This window comes from Saccopteryx bilineata, chromosome 2 (genome assembly GCF_036850765.1).
Source record: "Saccopteryx bilineata isolate mSacBil1 chromosome 2, mSacBil1_pri_phased_curated, whole genome shotgun sequence".
Classification (NCBI taxonomy): Eukaryota; Metazoa; Chordata; class Mammalia; order Chiroptera; family Emballonuridae; genus Saccopteryx; species Saccopteryx bilineata.
The window spans coordinates 303,362,269-303,383,842 of NC_089491.1; the positions used below are offsets into that span (position 1 = coordinate 303,362,269).

The following is a 21,574-nucleotide window of genomic DNA, read 5'->3' on the forward strand; positions in this document are numbered from 1 at the left end:
TTTAGGAATAAAATTATCCTAAGATCACTGGGAGGATATGAAAGCATTTTAAGGAAAACATCAGACTTATATTTTTCCAAGTTATTTAAACTATTCTGTAGGGAATGCACTAATAGGGACAAGAGTGAAAATGGAGGACCGGTTAGGAGGAGGGTGCTGCAATACTCTGTAAGTAAAGGTGGTAGTAATAATAATAGCATTTGTTGAGTGCCTACAAGGTACTGAGCATTTTTCATGTATTATATAATTTTCATAATAACTTTATGAGACATTCATTATTATCATCTCTATTTTGTAGATATGGTTCCTGAGGATTAGGAAGTTTATAACTTCCTCAAGGATGAAGCACTAATAAGTAGATGATGGCTTGGACTAGGTAAATGTCAAGAGAAGATGATAGATTTAAGATATATTTTGGTGATAGTGTCTCCAGGCCATGGTGACATTGAGGAGTAATAGAGAGGGAAGCTTCTGGAATATCAGGGTTTTTGCTTAAGCAACGGGTGGATGAAAGTGGCCATTATTGACCCATGGAAGATGGAAGGAGAGAATATTTGGAAGGGATAGAGAATATAAGAGTTTGGACATATGTTTGAGATGTTTTTAAATCATCTAAAAAAAGACGTCATGGAGGCATCTACAGGTCTAAAGTTGAAAATGTCTTAAGAAAAAGATCTCAATTTTGGACTTGACCTATAAGTAGTTAAAAGTTATGTGAATGGAAGAGACCAATGAGAGAGTATATAATGAAAGGAAGCCAAACTCAAGGCTTCCAATATTTAGAAATCAGGTAAAGGGAAAAGAGCCAGCATTTTGGAGGCAGTTAAAGAAGAAAGAACCACCAAAGATAAATGAGAGTTCAGAAGAGTTTAGAGATACATAAAAACTTCATGTCATGAAATCCAAGAGAAAATAGTTGTTTAAGAAACTGTGTCCAATTATGTTGGATGTTATGAAAAAATCAAATGAGAGGAGGATTGGAAGAGTTTATAGAATTTGACAATCTGGAGCTGATGGACGAACTTAAGTTTTTCAAGGGGTAGTAGAAAAATAAGCCAGATGAATGTGGGTTGAAGTAAATAGGGTCAAAGATAGTAGGTTGAACATATATCAATACATTGAACTCCACACTCCCAAGCTGCAATAGAATAATAGAAATGGGATTTTGAAATGCATAAACTCTAAAGGACAAAGAGATGGTGAGGTAAATAATAGCAACAAAATTTTGGAAGCTAGCCAGCAGTTGGATGAATGGTAACTGACCTACCTAATAGCTTTGAAAAAGCTGAATCCTAAGCCAGAAACCCTGCTTTTTACATGAATCCTCCCCCAAATTCAGGCATTGGTGATATGAGTACCTCTGGAAACAGGGCTGGGAAAAATCAGAAGGATGGGTAAAGGGTCTGGTTAAGAAGTAAGCCTCCCCTCTTCCACTCTGGGTATCTAAGAGCTTGCTATATTCCCTCTCAGGAGAGGGTAAAACAGAGGTTCTCTGTATTAAATATAAGGGAAGGAAGTACTATTTTATATGCCAGATGTTGAGAACATCAACCTTCTTATACTAAACTCCAAGAATGCTAGCTGCCAGAATTATGTCCTTTGGGCCGAATTTTGGAATACTGTTCTCTGAGGAATTTTCTCTGAGGATTTCAACCAGGCCAGCAAAAAAGCTAAAGATGTTGACACTAAGATTTTCCAGACAAATGGTCCCACAAGATCACTCTACAGTGAAATCCACCATCAACCAGCCCCATTATTTTAGTGGAAAGGTCCAAGTGATGATGTAAGACAGAGGATTGCAGGATAGAGTTCATGAGATAGACCCAGAGCACGTGTGGATGATGGGGATACAGGAAAAACATTTTTTTGTACAAAAAAAAGGAAGAAAATGGATGCAAAGGATAAGTTTGGGGATACGGTGGTGGAAAGATGGAGTTATTGCCTCATAGCTCCTGTTTTTCTTACTGAGTTTTTCTAATTCCGCGGTAAAGTCATCCAAAATTAAGGGAGAAAAAGAGGGGTGGAAGGTTATTATTGGGGGTTGTTATTCATGAAATTATAGTGGTGCCAATCTGCTTGTTGTATGATCAACAAGAAACGTTAGTGGTTTGAAGGAATCCAATGATAACAAACCAAAAGCAAGAGCAGGAAATGCTAGCATGTGGAGTAGAAGGTTAAAGCTGACATTGTGAGAACCTGGACACTAATAGCTAGGAGAGAGGTGGTTATAGTCTAACCAATCTCTTGCTTATAACTATTGTCATAAGTGTGTAGTCCGTGGCTATGTCTACTGCTAACAATGAATAAAATGTATATTAATAAATTATAGAATATTGAATGGGAGATGTTCCAAGAAATAACAAGTTTGAGAAGCAAAATAAATTTTCATGATCTTTTTTTTTTTTTTGTATTTTTCTGCAGCTGGAAACGGGGAGAGACAGACAGACTCCCGCATGCGCCCTACCGGAATCCACCCGGCACGCCCACCAGGGGCGAGGCTCTGCCCTGCGACCAGAGCAACTCTAGCACCTGGGGCAGAGGCCAAGGAGCCATCCCCAGCGCCCGGGCCATCTTTGCTCCAATGGAGCCTTGGCTGCGGGAGGGGAAGAGAGAGACAGAGAGGAAGGAGGGGGGAGTGGAGAAGCAAATGGGCGCTTCTCCTATGTGCCCTGGCCGGGAATCGAACCTGGGTCTCCCGCACGCCAGACCGACGCTCTACCGCTGAGCCAACCGGCCAGGGCCGAGAAGCAAAATAAATTTTTAAATTTGAAGTTTCAACAAATGTTCTGTGTGGAACTGTTAGGAGCTTGGTAGGAGATCCAAATATTATCCAGTAATGTTCTCTGGAATTTTTCAGTATTGAATATTTCCAGTATTGACTACTGCTGAACCTAATATTTCTTATTTATTAAATAATTTGAGATACCCATAATAATAAGTAAATAACATATAGAATGTTAGAAGCACTTTAAAAGAAAGAAAAGAGGTCAGCCCATTGCCAGATGTTTTAAACCATTGCAATATTAAGTGTCATCAGCTGGGGGCCTTCATAGTGTCTCAGACTCAGATATATGGCATGACATCAAAAGGTCAAAAACTTCTAAAAACAGTGCTGATGAGCCAATACTTATTACTTCTAAGAGCAATTTACAGTTTAATAGTATTTCAAAAGACAAGATTAAGGAAAGAAACAATAAGTAACATTGTAGCAGTAGATAGATTATCCACTAACATGATCTAAAATATGAATTTTTAGGCCAATTTTCTTAAGTAAAGGACTTCAATTTCCAGAAAGTTCATAATCAGTCTTTTCATTAATATATAACTAACATAGAATAAAAGAGTTATTTATAGAAAAATCTGATGCCCTTCACAAACTCAAATTTTACAAGGAGAGAAAGAGGACAATTACATCCTAGTTAGATCTAGAGATCTATACATTGTGCTAAGAGATTATAGTGAAGCAGCACCTAACATCCTATTCCAAAAGAAGGTGGTGCTTGAGCTGAGCTTTGAAGGAAGGATAAGACTAAGCCAGGAGAATAGGGTAGAAACAGGTCCAAGCAAAGGGTACAGTATGTGCAAAGGCCCAGAAGCATAAAAACATGGTAGTTTCAAAAATATGTGACTTTAGTCAAGAATATGGATGAATACAGTGGTCCCTCATCTATTGCAGGGGTTAGGTTCCAGAATCCCCCTTCCCCGCCATAGATGAAAATCTGTGAAGTTGTGACCTTATATTTATTTTATTATTTATATATATTTTAAGGCTTTATAAATCCTCCCCACACTCTTATAAACCTTCCCCACACTGTTATTAACCTTTCCCACACTCTTATAAACATTTCCTATGCTCTTAAACACTTTCTAAATAGTTAAAATAATAAATATATAAAAATTCCTATATACCACAAAATCCCACGATATAGCAAAAGATTTGCAATATAAAAATTATTTATATACAATTTAAAAATCTGTAATACAGTGAAACCGCAAAAAGTGAAATGCGACATGGTGAGGGATGACTGTATGTGATAGAAGATGCCAGCTCATGAAGGTCTTTTATGTCATATAGGGACTTAGAATTTCATGTTGTGTGAAAATACATCAAAGAATTTTGACAGGAATGAAACTCAGATGTGCATCTACAAAATGGAAGATGTGAAACAAGGAATTTCTGTAGTCTATCTTTAATGGCCCATAATCTTACTTATAGTGAAGTCCTGAAGCAGAATAGGGAGGATGAGGAGGTGTGAGAGCAATCTCACAGGAGATCCGGGAGGACTGCTGTGGAGTATTGCATCTGGGTGAGAGCAGGTTTGCTGATGTTATTAGCTGGTCTGTGAATAGAAGAGAGAGGACAGGTTTGAGCAGCAGTGGCAGCATGAGGTCAGTTTTGAACGTGTTAAGATTTGGTGTTTCTTACAAAACTCTTTGATGCTAATAGATGACTTCAGTCCTCAAATTTTCATTAGCACTGGGAAGAAAAGAACTACTGAAACTTCTAAATGTCCATGATAGGTGGGCAAAAGTCACACTACTCTCAAAAAAGGAAAACAAGCTGCTCCTAGGACCTACTTAATGATTAAGCAATTTCAGAACTCCTTTATCCAAATCCACTTAATTACACCCTTTAGTTTCCATCTAATTATTTTAGGCTTAACACTAAAATCACTTTGGTGAGAATGTGGTGACCTAATTCATGTCTTAATCTGGCCTATCAATTCCCAATTCTAATCACTGTTATCCTTCCTTAGCTGTTTTCTCTTTAAAGAAAGCTCTTGCGGCCCTGGCCGGTTGGCTCAGTGATAGAGTGTTGGCCTGGTATGTGGATGACCCAGATTTGATTCCTGGTCAGGGCACACAGAGAGGTGACCCTCTGCTTCTCCACCCCTCCCCCTCTCCTTTCTCTCTCTTTCTCTTCTCCCCCTCCTGCAGCCATGGCTTGGTTGGAGCAAGTTGCCCCTAGGCATTGAGGTTGGCTCCATAGCCTGCCTCAGGCACTAAAATAGCTTGGTTGCTGAGCAATGGAGCAATGGCCCCAGATGGGCAGAGCATTGCTCCATAGGGCACTTGCCAGGTGGATCCCAATCAGGGCACATGCAGGAGTCTGTCTCTCTGCCTCCTCCCTTCTCATGAAAAAATGTAAAAAATAAATAATAAATAAATAAAAAGTTCTTGCTACCTGAAGAGTAAAACCCTCCCTCCCCTCAATATATGAGAAATATGCTCAGAAACATACCCAGCATATTATAGCAAGCCCAATACCATGACCATAGCAGGCACCCAGAGTTTCTTAGAGATAGTGATCATGCATGTTCAAAGTATTTTCCTTTAAAGAGGGAAAGAAGAAAGACACTGATAGAATGTAACCATAATATGAATGAATAAGTATCATAAATGATTAGAATGGAGATCTACAACTATTTTTGCAGCTGGTTCAACTTTATAAGGTGTCCAAACAGGAAAGATTGACCAATGACTGACTGTGATATATTTTGGTTTTCAAGTTGTGTGTGTGTGTGTTTCTGTGTGTGTAGAAGTGTGCTGAATATGAGAAGTTTAATGCCCCATAGGGAGGTTGCACTGAGAAAGGAAATAGTAAACTAGTCTCCAACAGTCACAGAGATGACTGCACCACAACATGCCGGGATAGAGAAGAAGTGAGGACACATGAGTCAGGTGAGCTGGACTGTAATTAAATTGCACAGAATCAGGTCATCAAGCAGGAATTCGTGCACAAAGAGCAATGACACATGCTCCTCCTCAAAAATGACCTACATCAACCAGGTAGCCTGGGTCTTTCATGTATTTTTGATTTTAGAAGTCCTCTCCTCCCCCTAGTCCAGGCCTCCTTCCCAATTCTCTTGGAAACTTAAGAGAGTGTATTTTTCCCCCAAAGCAAAGCAAAAGCAAGAGAGAGTCCAGAGTAAAACATTTAAAGACATGGAGAATAAAAAAACACAAAATTTATAGTACTGATTTATTTCAGGGGAGTGTGTTTCGAGGAGGCAAGAGAAGAGGGAGGGGTGAGCTTGTAGTGTCAACTAATGTTCATGTTTTATTTCTTGACCTAGGTGTTAGGTACAGTAGTGTTTGTCAAGCCAGGTAACTAATATAATAATTCTCAAAAAGAGATATCTAAAAGGAAAGAGAAACAGGGAAATCCTTTTGCCTATGTTCCTACTTCTACCTGGTAAAAGACAGGAACTCTTAATTCTCCGAATTTTATTATAAATTAAAAATTGTGTCTGTTCACAAAGAAGACTATGCCTACTATCATCTTTGAGGTTAGTGCTCCAAGTCTATTTATTTATTTATTTTATTTTAGCAAATGTTCAAATTACACACCTATAAAGATGAATCAACTTTAATGATTTTTATTCATCCATGGGTGTTAACTCTAGTTGCATTGAACTCCTGATTAGGAGATGCCCTTCCTGTTTTGTTAGTATTATGACATCATACATGTTTGAATGACACATCAGGAAGAGAGGTCATTGCCTTCAAATGGTCAGTCAACTCTGTTATCCATACACTGCTGATAGGGTACTGGTTTTTCCCAGCCTTCCTCACACCTCCTTCTCACTATTCCTACCCCACCTCTTTCCTACTTTGGCCCCTGAATCACTGCACTTGTTCCTGCCCAACTCTGATCATAGAAAGAGAAAAGATGAGAGCCATGTGTCATCTTGTTATAAAAGATATGAATAGCTACAATACAGAAATGAGACTAGAAAGGATGACTCTAATGGCTAGAATTAGACCTGCAAATTATTGGTGTGGTTCATGTTTCCTACTTATGATTTTCTCCTAAATAGAGGATGACTGGCCTCATAATGATAGATGGCAAGTTTGATGTCCTAGTGCCTGAGTGGAAAGCTCTGCCACCTCCTAGCTATGTGATCTGGGACAAGTTATCTAACCTCCCTGTAAAATGTAGGCATTAGCAGTGTCTACCACTTGAAATAAAGATGAAATGAAATGATGAATGAAAATGCTTAGCACAACACAATACATAGTATACAGCAAGAGCTTAATAAATGTTGGCAATTATTATGTGCATTAATTTTCATTTTTCTTCCTGCCCTTTGATATCGAGGATAAACTATATCCAGGAAAAGTTAACTTTCAGGCCAAAGTCATATACGGTAAAAGTGGCATCTGTACCCAGAGGGAGATTTCTTTCTGAAAGCTTTGGATTCTTTCACCTACTCTCTCTCCCTACTCTCTTCCAGTTAACCACAGGTGCCAAGAACCCGCCACGGAAGCAGACAGGAGTTGCTAAACTGGTTGGTTGCTTATTTTGCTTTATTTAGTAATATTTATTGCTACCTTCCGTGAACAACTAAGAGACCAGAGACCCAAATGACAGTGAGCATGCTTCCTCCTCCAAGGATGTCCAGTTGCTTTTCATCAGGGACCTCTTGAGGGAGAAAACAGTTTCATTTCCCCCACAAATAAATGAGGCCAGGAAGGTTGTTGGTAAACTGAGGGGGGTAAAGGTGTGTCAGCTCAGGCATCCCCTCTCTTAGACATTTTCTTCAGCAGCCCTGTGTGGAGCCTGAAGCATTACGATTTGGCAGGAAAAGGCTTGAGGATAAAAGTGATTCTGAAAGATCAGAAAAGCCATTAACCGAACGGGCCACAGAGAATTTTAACTTGGAGAATTCAGAGGAATACTTAGTTCCAACTGGAAGAAGGCAGCTCTAGATGGAAAACCTACTTTCAAAAAGACATGCAAAAAAGCATACTGTCCAGTGGACTATGTTTCTCTATATGAAAATTAAAAAAAAAATGTTTTAGGGGGGCGACTCCCTCCCTGCCAACTCTCCTTTTCCAGTCTCAGCCCAAACCAGTCCCCCCTCCTTCCAGCCCTCCTTTTTTTCAAGGGCTCTTTATTGGCTCTAAATGGGGGAAGGGATGGCAAGAGATGATTGGCTAAGTGAGAGCAGCACCTCCCTGCCCATTCTCCTCCCACGTCCTCCCTGGAGAAACAGCTGGAATGAGAAGTAGGGAGGGAAGGCTGGGATTGGCTGAGAGTCAGTGGTAGGGTGGGGTGAGCCAACACAGATGAAGCATTTACCTGTCCAGGTAAATCAGGAAGAGGTCTAAAGAAGAAAACAGTTGGAGACAGGGGAAGCAGTCTCTGTCTTATCTCTGCCCTTTGAAATATAAGGGTATTTCTTTCTTCTCTTCAGATCCCTACACAGTGAAGGTGAGTTACTCTCTAATTATTGCTTATTCTGTAGCCAGGTGGTGTGGGGTGCTTTATGGGAATTTAAAGCCACGGGGTTATGGGGAGCTCTGTACACCCCAGCTAGGGACTTCCCTCTCTGTTCCTCAACTATCTGAGGCCAGTCGGAGATCAGAGGAGGTTGTATTGAAGTGCTTTTGTGGAGACCAGGGCTGGAATGCATTTTTTTCCCCATCAGTCTATTTAGTTGGATAAGTATATTATGCTGACAAGAAAGGGGTGGGGGAATGGGTTTGGTTTGGAAATTTCCATCTCTAAGCAATTCAAATTGAGTTGTGACTTTGGAAGAGAATAGTGGAGTAGAGAAGTCAAAATGAGGTTCACCCAGGAAGAGAAAAGTGGTTTTCCATTGCAGTTCTAACCAGAAATTCTCCCATGGCCTTGTCAACTCATATTCTATCTTTATTTAAATAAAGGGTGCAGCGCGTGTGTGCTCAATAAGGGCAATGTGATAATGGAGCTGCCTATGGACAGGTGCTTAAGGTGCGAGCTCTGCTAGGCTGTTTGTAAGGGGGTGTGAGGTTTGGTTACATTGGGAAAACTCCAGCTCAGGCTCCCAGCTCATCTCTGGAAAACCCTTGAATAATTTAATTGCAGATTCCAGTTTATTTGGGTTCAACTCAATTAATTTTATGACTTTACCTGTTAATAGACACAGGACTGGCAAACAGAAAGCTACTGGGCTGTGCTGGGGCCTCACCCACATTCCTATTTCACAGTAGCGTGTCAACTCTGGTAGAAGTTCCGAGTGGGGTTCAGGACAGAGTAGTGTGGCAGTGTCCACAGAGAGGGGACCCAGACCAGCACAGTGGTTTTGTTTATTTCCCTTCAGGTGTCCCAGTTGGCAGTATGTTGTGCAGGGTTACCTACACCAGGAAGCGGGATGTAGAAGTCAAGTCAGAATAGTAAGTCAGCTCTCTCCATCATCCACCTCGGGGGCTGACACTCTGGTCTGTATCTGCCTCTTTTCCTCCTTTCTCCTGCTGCAAGAAAGAGGGAAGCAGGAAGACCCCAGCGCCGGGCTCCCAGGGCCTAGAACGCACGAGCTCTGAGTGAATATGCAGTTCTGGGTTTCAAGTCCTGTCAAGGGCAGCTTTAGGCATTAGCTTAGTCCACACCACAGAACCGGCCCACCAAACTCAGGGCTGCTGCAGTAGGTGGCAAACTTGTCAGCAATAACTATAGCCTGCAGTATCAAAAAAGCTCTTGTGCAGAGAGTATTTCTACCGAGCCCTTCCCTCAAATGCAGTGGTGGAAAGGGATAGTATATCATTGCCTTAACACACAGCAACATGCACCGTGCAGCTTGTAGTCTAACTTCTGGGATGTTTTCCAGCCTGAGGCACAGTGTTCGGTAGTCAGCAAAAAGCAGACACCTGGTCAGCAGAGGAATAGGCACCTACTTGTCTACTGGAGAGGGAAGCTGAGCTCCTGGAGGATGTGGGGGTGGGCTCATAGGAGGAGTCTAGTTAGAAGGTACAGAGAAACCAAGGTGGAATGGGGCTGAAGCCTTCTCACCACCCCACCCTCTTCAGATACCAGAATTCCACATGTTATTTATTTACTCTCTTCCAAGGCTTGGCTGGCTTCAGTGGAGTAGTTAATATTTAATGTGTGACTGGGCCCGACTATAGGCTGTCTGCAAAATTTCTTAACCCATTCCCTCCTCCCAACAAGTCCCCCGAAGAGGTCAAGGGTTAAAAGATACCAAAACACCTGAGTGTTTTGCTTTTTTCTCAGGCTTCTTATCAGGTGGACATACCTCAGGTTTCGATAATTGCCCTGAAATAGTCCCCAAGTTTCAAGGTTGTAAAGTTGGTGGGAGGAAATGCTGCATCCAGACCAGGCCAAATGCAGGGGGTGGAAGTAGGGAGAGGAGGCTTCGTGGGTCAGACTGGTGGGGACAGGAGTGGGGAGAGGAGGCTTTGCTGGTCAGACTGGTGGGGAGGGGAGTGGGGAGAGGAGGCTTTGCTGGTCAGACTCTGCGTCAGAAAACAAGGTGTGGTGACAAGGTGCAAGTGCATTAGGGCTCATTCAGCTGAAGTTTCAGGTGCAGAGTCATCGCTACTGTGGTTATGTAGCGCCCGATGATAAGATCCTCAGTGGAATTTGGGGTAATTTCTTTGCTCTGGAAATGTCTGTTGTTGAGGCAAACCCTGGTGGAAGCATAAAGCTGAACTAGATAAACTAAATAATGTGCAGGGTTTACGGTGTGAGATAGGGGAAGGGGACTGTAGGGCTTTTAGCATTTAGTCAGGGTGGCCAATGATCCTTCTTTTGGTAAGTGGTCCTCTTGCATCGGGACAGTCTGAGATGCTCTCTGGAGGGCCAGGGGCCACAGGCTGCCCTGTATGTGCAGTTACAGGTCATCCCTTACTCCCCTTAGGGAGGGGAGTCAGGGAGCACTCCATCTTTCCCATCTGTCACATAAAAATGTCACATCCTGCCTGAGTTGTCAGGTTGTTTTGAAGATCTAATTAGCATATCTAAAGCATGTTATAAGCTATACCAGATACGTTTTTTAAAGGAGTGCTATTTGTATTGTTTCTATCTCCCCCAGCTGCTTCAGGCAATCCTGGTTCCCAAATGAGAGTGTGATAGGCACCCGGGGAGGAAGGGTGGGCTAGCAAACTACTGTAAAGGCTGGAGTGTACTTGGAAGAACATGAGTAGTAATTTTCTCTGAAAGGAAGAGACAGCATCTTCTCACCCATTCACAGAGAATATTATATTAATTACAGTAGCCACTTTTAATATTTACTGCCTCAATTTAATAGATAAGAAAACTGGAACCAAAAACTAGGTCCTGGGATCTACACTGACTGCTTGGAAACAGTGCGTGCCCCATGCCTATTAGTTTAACTTTAACTGGAAGCATGGCCCAAATTTCACTGAGCCATGTCTTCTCTGGGAAATAAAATCTTTTAGAAGGAACTTTCATTAATAGGGTAGAAGCCAAAAAAAAGTGGTCTTCCAATAACTCCACTCAACAAACACTAAAATGGATGACAAGTTATTCATCTAGCATTTTTTAAGCACCTTCTGTGTGCCTAGGCTTGTGAGAGATCGGTCCCCATTGTTGTAATGGCCTCAATGCCATGGAACATCAAGAATGAGTTAGAACTCTTTGAACTTAGACAGTCATCAGGGGAGCGAACAGCTGAGATGACTGAACTTCATTTCACATGACTCCTCCTGTTTCTGTTTCTTTGTGGTTCTGGATATTGAGGAACTAACTTCATGAAGGAACCCTAAGAGCTATCTTACCCAATGACGACTTATCATCGGGTGTCTTTGGCATCTCCGTCTCTTCTGGTCTCCTCTTTATCTCCCGAGAGGCTCTGGACTCTCACAAATTACATGTGTCATTAGAGATCTTCCCTGTTCATTCACCATTGCCCTGTCCCTCCTACCTGCCCCATTTGAGAGCCTTCTACTAAGCAGGAGAGGAGCTCTGTGAGGCCTTGTACTTGTCATCTCTATGGAGCTAGCAGGCTGACTCACATAGCAAACTTGGCTTTGGCATTGGGAGCAGTTATTGGGAAAGGGACAACCAGCCCTGGAATCGAAACCCCAAGTCCCAAGATCTCAAATAGAACACATTTACTTAATGTTGGAAGGGTGGGAAAGATGGTAGAAAATAAAGTCATGGGAGAACATGGATTCAGAATCAGACTGTATTCTATATTCTGTAGTCCACCTCTCCCCCAACCCTCTATTTGGCCTGTCTTTTAATCTTTATTCTTTTAGAATTTCATTTTCCTATAGATGAGTTACCCTGGCATTTCCAACTCTGATGGAGTGTTTCCCACAAAAAGGCATGTGAAAATCTTTGTGATTTTCAGAAGGAAGACGGCACTGCCATCCTTTGCTATTACTATTAGTACAATGAGCTTGAGGTTTTTTTCCTAGGAGTTGGAGTTGGGAGGACACTATATAGGGCATTTCTCTTGTTCATTTGACACAGGTTAGGCAATGTCATTGGAGTAAGACCAACAACAGAGGGAATGGTGCTCAAGAGAGAAATTGGTTTTGTACCGACCACTGTAGGTGCTATGCATGTATGTCCTAGGCTAGGGAGGTATTGCTGGCTATGTTGGTGGCTGTTGTGATGTTGGTGATGTTGACTATGATAGTAGCTAACAATTGGGTCATGGACTTCACAAGAGTTGTACATAGAATATTTTATTGTATCTTCAAAACAACCCTCCCTATGAAGCAGGTACTATTACAGGCCCTAAGTCTCATTTCAAGCCTGTAGTCTCCCATTTAACATAAACCCTTCTTTTCTAAACTCCCTTCAGTTTATTTTGATTCCCAGAGAGATTTTGTTTTTCTTTCTTATTATAAGAACAGTAGTAGTTAGTTATTCATTACGTGCTTGAATATTTACTACCAGCTAAACTGTGCTATCTTATTTAATCCTTACACTAAACTTATTTAATGAGGAAAAACAAACTCAAAGTGTAATTTGCCTCGTCACATAACTGTAAATGGCTAAACTTGAACCCAGATCGAACTACCTCCAAAATCCAAGTTATTAACCCTTGTAACATTTGTTGTTTATAGTAATGAGAATGTAGGGTAAGCTCCCTAGTTCAGAGAAAAAGGTGACTAAAGAAAGTGATGGAATTTCCTTTCTGTGCTTCTCCACCACCTAAGTCCGTCCTTTTGCATGTATGTGAGCCAGCTTATGTGTTCTTCCATGCAGGCTGGGGGTTTGGGTTTGGGTAATGGCTGTCCACGGCCCCCTCCAGCTCTCTGCTTGCTTGGTGTCCCTGCCGCCATGCTGCTCCAGGGCCTGGGCAGAGCCTTGCCAGAGCCGAGGCTTGGCTCACACATGGCTTTGATTCTTTTCTTTTCAGGCCCAGCTTGGGACATTCTTCGCTTCCCTTCGCTTCCCCTCTGGGAGCCCCTTTCACCGTCCCTGCAGCTTGCTTCTGGCAATGCCCGAGAGGGAGCTGTGGCCAGAGGGGCCTGGCTCAGAACCCGTGACCCGCGTCGGCAGCTGGAACAGCATGACGAGCACCACCTCCACCCGCTCTGGATCTGTATGTACTCTCTGTCCTGCAACCTGGCCTGCTCTCTGCACACCTGCCCTGCCCACCCCACCCTGCCCACCACTGTCCTGGCTCACTGCTCCTTCTCTTTCATCTTCCTTGTCAGGGAGTGAATCATTCCAGTGATGCTTTCTGCCTCTGAGTCACCGCTGGTTCTATAGAGAATAGGGTGGGACCACCCCAGCGCAACAGGACAAATGAGACTTTTTCTAGCTTTCATTAGGCTGGGGGTCTGAGTTGAGGTGAGAGAGCAGGCCAGTGATCTGAGGCCATGGTGGAAACTAGAATGTAGATCCTGCAGCACATGGATCCCTCAGGTTCTCTGTGATTAGCAGCATTCCTTCAGTCTTAAAAGATCAAAGAGAATAGAGTAATTAAGAGTCTGGGCTCTGGAGCCAAACCGATCTGGGTTCCCTAGTAAAAGCTGTACGACCTTGGGCAAATTACTTAATTTCTCTAAGCTTCAGTTCCCTTAGTTTTAAAATGGGGATAATTAAAACTGAATCCCTAGGGTTCTTGGGGTGAAGTAAGTGAAATGCATATAAAGCACTTAGCACGTACCTCTATGTAGAAAAGACATAGTCTATCTTTGAGCAGAGACTGAGACTTTTCCAAGGCACTCTTTAACTATTTGCATGTGGCACATAATAAATTGTAATTTTTCTGGGCATGAATTTAAATCTCAATTATTTTATGGCTGGTGTGAAAGAGAAAATCTGCCCTATGTCCAAACGTAAGCATTCCTTTCTTGTTTAGGATTCATCACACACATAATAACACCCAAGAATTTATGGTTTATGGCTTTCTGTGCTCTAGAGCAGTGGTCTCCAACCCCCGGGCCACGGACCGGTACCGGTCCATGGACCATTTGGTACCGGCCCGCAGAGAAAGAATAAATAACTTACATTATTTCCGTTTTATTTATATTTAAGTCTGAATGATGTTTTATTTTTAAAAAATGACCAGATTTCCCTCTGTTACATCCGTCTAAGACTCACTCTTGACGCTTGTCTCGGTCACGTGATACATTTATCTGTCCCACCCTAAAGGCCGGTCTGTGAAAATATTTTCTGACGTTAAACCGGTCTGTGGCCCAAAAAAGGTTGGGGACCACTGCTCTAGAGGTATTTGGAAAGTTAAGGATTATAAGGTTCTCTACTGTATTCAAGCATGTTTGATATTGTCAGTGAGTTTTGATATGTAAAAATGGATTAGAAAAAACAGCAGATAAAATCCAAAGTGCAGGCAGTCTGTATATAATTTCTTTTTGACTTTCAGGGGTCCCCAAACTTTTTACACAGGGGGCCAGTTCACTGTCCCTCAGACCATTGGAGGGCTCCCACATACAGTGCTCCTCTCACTGACCACCAATGAGAGAGTTGCCCCTTCTGGAAGTGCAGCGGGAGCTAGATAAATGGCCTTAGGGGGCCAAATTGCGGCCCACGGGCCGTAGTTTGGGGACGCCTGCTAGATACTGGGGCCACATCGCTTTGTTTCTGTTAAGCTGATGCCAATATGAATATAACCATCGGACACAGGCTATGACCAGGATTAATGGTTTTCAAAGAGAATCATCCACAAAAGGAGAGGTTCGGAGCCGCCTTATCTTTGGCAGGGCTCTTTCAGCTGGAAGAGGGCAGTAAAGAAGACCTTTGCTCAGAGAACCCCTGGAGTCAGCTTCAGGACGCCCAAGGGCTATGCTTGGAGTTTCGCTTGAAACGTAGGCCTCACTCAGTCAACTGACAGATGGCTCTCTAAGGAGTCTGGGAACCGGAAGGGTTTTTCCAACAACCATCTTCCCTCTGCCCAGGATATTTTTAGGGCTATTCTAAAATCTTTCCTGCCAGCAAGGGACGCAGGCCAAATTTTATATAATTCCATTTCTCCTTTCAGTTCATCCCTTCAGTGTTCTTGTACGGAGAGTGACTGTCCCATGGATCTTCCTGGCCTTTTGGAACACAGGCAGTAACCATCTGAAATTACCATAGCATATTTTTCAGATATTCTCTGGGCTTTGTTATAATTTAAATTATTCATTTAATATCTACTTAATACTTATTACCAAATCACTTTCTCCCTCTAGTACTCACCCAGTTTCTTCCCCCTTCCCCCTTAAGTTAATATTTGCTTAAGGAGTACACACTTGTTTGAATGTTAGCAGAGCCAAATACCATCAAGAAGGTAAATCAAGGGAAAAACTCCTGATGGAGTGCATTTCAGAGTCAAAGATAAATTATTTAGTAAGTTTATCTGTGGCTAGTCATACCACTGTTCCCATTGGCCTGGCACCCAGTAGAAGGCTGTTTCCTGTTTGTCCTCAGACTGTCCTTGACATGCCAGATCAAGTATGCAGAAGTACTTTGAAAAAGTTAAAAGCAATACCATTCAGGGTGGGGGGAGGGAGGATATGGGAGGGAGGGAGGGAGAGAGTTAGGGGGAGGGGGAGGGGCACAGAGAACTAGATAGAGGGTGGCGGAGGACAATCTGACTTTGGGCGAGGGGTATGCAACATAATTTAATGACAAAATAACCTAGACATGTTTTCTTTGAATATATGTACCCTGATTTATTAATGTCATCCCATTACCATTAATAAAAATTTATTAAAAAAAAAAAAAAAAAAGCAATACCATTCAAGTTGAAGGTCAAATCTTTCTGTTGTTCATATAATTTAAAGCAGGGGTCCCCAAACTACGGCCTGCGGTCGGCATGCGGCCCCCTGAGGCCATTTATCCGGCTCCCGCTGCACTTCCGGAAGGGGCACCTCTTTCATTGGTGGTCAGTGAGAGGAGCACATTGACCATCTCATTAGCCAAAAGCAGGCCCATAGTTCCCATTGAAATACTGGTCGGTTTGTTGATTTAAATTTACTTGTTCTTTATTTTAAATATTGTATTTGTTCCCGTTTTGGTTTTTTTACTTTAAAATAAGATATGTGCAGTGTGCATAGGGATTTGCTCATAGTTTTTTTTATAGTCCGGCCTTCCAACAGTCTGAGGGACAGTGAACTGGCCCCCTGTGTAAAAAGTTTGGGGACCTCTGATTTAGAGCAAAGTCAGAGACATACAAAGTGAAATATTTGGCATAGGTCACACAGAGAAATTGGAATTAGAACCTGGGACTGCTTCTGATCTGTGCTCTTAAGCATTCACCCAAGATTAGGCAAAAGAAAGGCCACCTGCCGTTTGCCTGCCCAGCTACCAGAGCTGGGTGCTAGTGGAGAAGCCCAGCAGTCTCTGCCTTCCCTGGTGCCTGTAGTTTCAGGAAGCAGCTCCAGCAGGTTCTCAGAGTAGCATCGTGGAAAGGTTTCCAGCTCTTCAGCATTCCTTCCCCAACCCAGGGTGGTTCACAGGCCCCACCAGTTTCTGCAGAGCTCCCGCTCACAGCGCCCTCCTCCTCTCCTGCCTCCTCTCTCCACTCCAGAGTGACAGCAGCTACGACTTCCTGTCCGCTGAAGAGAAGGAGTGTTTGCTCTTCCTGGAGGAGACCATTGGCTCATTGGACACTGAGGCTGACAGCGGACTGTCCACTGACGAGTCTGAGCAAGCCACCACTCCCCAGAGTCCCCGAGCACTGCCCATAATCCAGCCTGCTTCCCAGGGTAAGAGAGACTGTCTGCGGTAGCACCTCTAGCAAAACCCAGAAAATATGAACATCCATCTGGCCACTTTCCACTTTGTTTGCTCTTTGATCTAAGGGTCACAGGCAGAAGAAGGCATGACTGCATAACTCTCTACTCCTGGCTAGAATAAAGCCTTGTTCCTGGAGGGAAGGAGGGACTGCAGACACGCCAGCTTCCTATGTCTTTCTATATGTATCAGAGACCCAGGAGGGAAAGGGGTTTGACCAGCTCCTGTCCACTCACGGAGGAATTCCAAATAGATACAACTGGTGAGGGAGGGGTGGGCGGTTGGCTCTGGAGAGACTGACTCGTCTGGGAGCTAATCTGAATGACACAGGCTGAGGCTGCAGGAGATAAGAAGAGGGAAGGGCTCCCTTAAGTAGGTGGCACCTTAAAGCCCTTGTGGGAGAGTGTGGGGAGGCAGTAGCACTAAGGCTCGGTAGCAGGGGGAGAGGATGGCACAGGAGTGTGACTGTGTGGGGCCTGTGACCCAGGACAGGAGGATGGCACTTAAGTCCTGAAGAGTGTCCCACTGGTATCAAGGCTGCAATCATTCTACTCATTCATTTAACAAATATTTACTGATAATGTGTTAGACTCTCCCTGAAGCTAGAACAGTAAATGGGGACATGGGACTTCACTGCCACCTAAGACTAATTCTCTGGCCAGGGGGCCTGATGCACCTGACCAGCTCACTGGAAGGAAAAAGAGTCCATGTCACTCTCTGGTGTGGGGGCAACTCTGGTCATCATAGAATCATCCAGGTACTTATAGAAAGTGAAGGTAGGAGAAGGTGGAAGACCAGTCAAATCAAGAGCAAATCACCTGTTCATGCTATTTGTGTTCAGTGCTTCCACTGGGCTCAGTTAGCTACCTGGGACCCTCAAGATAGCTAGAGGGACTGTCCTGAATCCCAGCCCTGGCACATCTGTAGGGGGTTAGGAAGAGCCTGCATCAAGGGCATGGAGCTACCTGGGGCAGCCCCTTCCCCTACTGTCATGAAAAATTAATCCTTAGTTGAAGGGAATCTGCTAGTATTGTTTTTAGTCTAAATGATATCCAGATAATAGTGCTGCCCCTTTAAGAGCAAAGAAACAACGCAAACGAAACCCATCCACGCAAACTAGAGATTAGAGTTCAGGAAATATTTGCTCTTCCCTGGGCAGCAAGGTTCTCACCTCTGTCCTCCCTTCTTTGCCTATTCTCTGGGAATCTCACAGGCCATCCAGAGGAGACAACCGTTCAGCAAAGACCAGAGCCAAGGAGAGTGACTCAGTCCAGCTCACCTCATCTGCCTGAATCCCAAGGCCTGGGCTTCAGATCCGGCTCCTACAGCCTCCCCAGAAATATCCATATCGGCGGGAACCAGAGCCTCAGGAAAAGCAGCACCCAGACTGATAGCCATCCCCCAGGGAAACCTGAGAGGCTCATCCCAGACCCTGAGAGAGAACAGGTCAGCCAGAGCAGGAAACCCGGCCAGGCTCCAGCCAAGTTTCAGGAGGCTGCCCTTGATTTGGACACAGCTCTCATCCCCCCACCAGAGGCCTTCCGGGACGCCCAGCCGGAGCAGTGTGGGGAAGACAGCCTGCCCAACGGGCCAGGGAAGGAGAGCCTCACACTCCAGCGCCACACATCGCTCGGCCCCCAGAGGAGAAAAGACACTTCTTCAGAGGCCATGTCCCAAAAAGCCAATGAGAAAGGCTTAACAGGGGCATCAGGACAAGCTCAGCCTCCTTCTGCCATGTCGTCTCAGAATGTGAGAGCTGCAGACCTTCCCAGCTCATCAGAGGGGGATCTAAATGCCCAGCTGGCTCCCCTCCCAGCGCCTAAGGCCCGGAAGCTGCCACCTAATATTATTCTTAAAAGCAGCCGCAGCAGTTTCCACAGCGATCCCCACAACTGGCGGTCCCGCCACTCCGAGGCTGCCCCCGGGGATCCCGGCCTGGCCTCTTCCCTGCAGGAGCAGAGGAAAGCACGCAGAGAAGCTCTGGAGAAGCTGGGGCTGCCCCAGGACCGAGACGAGCCCAGCCCCCACTTTAGTAAGCCCCCCAGCTCCGTTAGACTCCCCGGGACGCGTGCTCAGGCCCCTTCCCCGGCTCCAGCTCCAGGGGCAGCTTCCGCTCTGGCTCAGCCTGCAGCTCCCGTCGCAGCCGCTGCATCTGCTGCAGGGAGGGCTCCAGCCCGCGGACCCTACCCAGTGAAAGCTCCAGCTCTGGCTCAGGGCGCTTCTCCAGGCAAAGTTTTGATTCCTGCCCAGGAACCCGCTCCAGGGAAGGTTCCAGCTGCCAAATCCATGCCGATTCCCATTCCTACCGCCCTAGGGGTCAATAGTCCCTTGGCCCAGCCACTGCGGAACTCAGGGCTGACTCTCCAGGAGAGCAGCATTCCTGGCCTGAGACAGATGAACTTCAAGTCCAACACTCTGGAGCGTTCGGGGGTGGGGCTGAGCAGCTACCTCTCAGCCGGGAAAGACCCCAGCCCCCAAACCAGCACCTCTCTTGGAAAAGACTCCTTCTTGGACAAGATTTCACCCAATGTCTTACGTAATTCCCGGCCCCGCCCCGCCTCCTTGGGCACCAGGAAAGACTTCGCAGGTATCCGTGTGAGCAAGCTGGCTGGCCAGGAGCAGGAGCAGAGCTCCTGGCACCTGTCTTACCAAGGACAAAGCCATGACAAGCTGCCTCGACCCACTTGTGTCAGTGTCAAGATTTCCCCGAAAGGCATCCCTGATGAACACAGGAGGGAAGCTCTGAAGAAGCTGGGACTGTTGAAGGAGTAACATAGGCGCTGGCCACCAGCACTGCCCACACAACCTCCTCCCTGCCTCCTGTCGGACAAGAAGACACCCAGGGCTCCACCTAGGAGCCTTGCCCATCTCACTGCTCAGGGGTTGGGCAGGGCTAGGCTTCTCTCCGATGCTCTGCTCTCTGAGGTGAAGGGGACGGAGAGACCAGAGCCCAAGCCTACGCTTATATTCAGGGTGGTTGTGCCAATGAGTACCAGCATCCTGAAGATGATTTCCTGTGTGTGTGTGTGTGTGTGTGTGTGTGTGTGTGTGTATGTGTGTGTGTGTGTGTGTGTATTTTAGGCTGTATATATCATTGAAGCTATTTATAAGACACAGGAATCATTGCTCAGAATTCTGCTCATGTTGGAGATTTGGAGATTTTTGTACGAGAGTTCAACCTAACTGAGTGAAGAGGGGTGGCTAAGCCTGAAAAAACAGTCAAATGAGACTATGGATGTGCCAGTGACATTCGGCATTGTGCAGCGTCACCTGAAATGTGGGTGTCCCAGAATCCCCGCCAGGCATGGAGACGGGCTCAGACTGTGCTGCATCCTCTCTCAGTGCTGGCCTTCTGGACTGGGGCCTGGGGATGGGGAGTTGGTTTGTTATCTCTTTACCTGCTGCCTTCGCACTGTTCCCTGTCCCAAGGATAGGACACATTCCTGTAACTGAAACTCTAGGTTGATTGAGCAGAGCTCTGTTAGTCTGAGAAGACAGGATAAGTGGTCAAATAGCACACCTCCACTGGGAGGGTCCTTGCCCATGGACTTGATAAATTCAATAACAAATGTTCAGTGGTCCCTGATTCTGTTATTCTGTTCTCTATCTCAGTCTGCTCATGACTGACCCCAGGACTGTGCTAACATTAGATGGGAGCCTGAGCCTGGAGGCTTTGATACTTACTGTGCCGAAGAACTGTTTTAGGTCTTGCCTATTTATTGCAGGTAGTTTTTACCATTCTTAGTGCCTAAGCAAAATCAGCCCAATACATTCTCTGCTAGTTATTCACAGAATATCAGAGCTGGGAGGGGCCTTAGAGAAGTTCAAATCCAGTCGTGTTGGAGAAGGGAAGTGACTCATCCACGGGCACTGCCACTTAGTAACAGAGCTGGGCTACTGATTTCCTGCTGCCCTCCCCCTAGCAGTATCTGTGTGCATCCACACAGCACCCCGAGGACCCTTTAAGATCCTGAAGTGTCTTCTGAAATATCAGAGATTAAATGTTGTTCATGTCATACCTGTTCTGCCTTTTTATTTTATCTTTGGAAAGTAGTAGTATTATTAACCCCAAATTTCATGACCAGGTTATGCAACTTGAGAAAATGCCAGAAGAAGGCAATATAGATAGGCGTTGTGAGCATGTTAATACAAGCTTGGGGATCAGACATAGCTAGACATGACTCCTGCTTCCCCTTAGAAAATGTTATTCAGGGTTGTGACCTGGTTGGAGTCCAAGATCTCTGGATGTGAGGGGCAGATAAAGGAAACTGTTGTTGGAAAGGTGCCCTTTAGGTTGGCCAAGCATTTTTAGGCTGTGTCCTTAAGAACCCCTCACCATCAAAGCACAGTATTTCTGAACATGATGAGAAGGTTAAAGTAAGGACAAGTGGCCCACTCCACCCTGTTACGGTATGTGGGGTGTGGGTGTGACAGTTTCTGTGTACTCACACACACCCAAAAGCCCGGTGCCTTATTTCTGGCCCTGGTTGAAGACCTGGTCTGTCACAGCTGACAGGATTCCTACAATTGGCCCAGCCAAGTCTCATTACAGACTCCTCAAAAGAAACAAGGCCCCTTCTAGAGGGCTCAGTGGATATGCTGTATTTGGTCAAGTTGCTTCACGTGAAT

The 21,574-nt window shown here is 44.8% G+C and overlaps 1 protein-coding gene across 1 annotated transcript; it reads left to right on the forward strand.

The window, feature by feature from the left end:
* Window positions 1-8,050: 8,050 nt before the first annotated feature.
* C2H1orf116 (chromosome 2 C1orf116 homolog) lies at window positions 8,051-20,963 on the forward strand. The gene is made up of 4 exons (XM_066261493.1): window positions 8,051-8,218; window positions 13,122-13,307; window positions 16,740-16,917; window positions 18,159-20,963. The coding sequence occupies exons 2-4, from the start codon at window positions 13,203-13,205 to the stop codon at window positions 19,715-19,717; spliced, it is 1,842 nt and encodes a 613-aa protein (XP_066117590.1). The 5' UTR covers window positions 8,051-8,218; window positions 13,122-13,202; the 3' UTR covers window positions 19,718-20,963.
* Window positions 20,964-21,574: the final 611 nt, after the last annotated feature.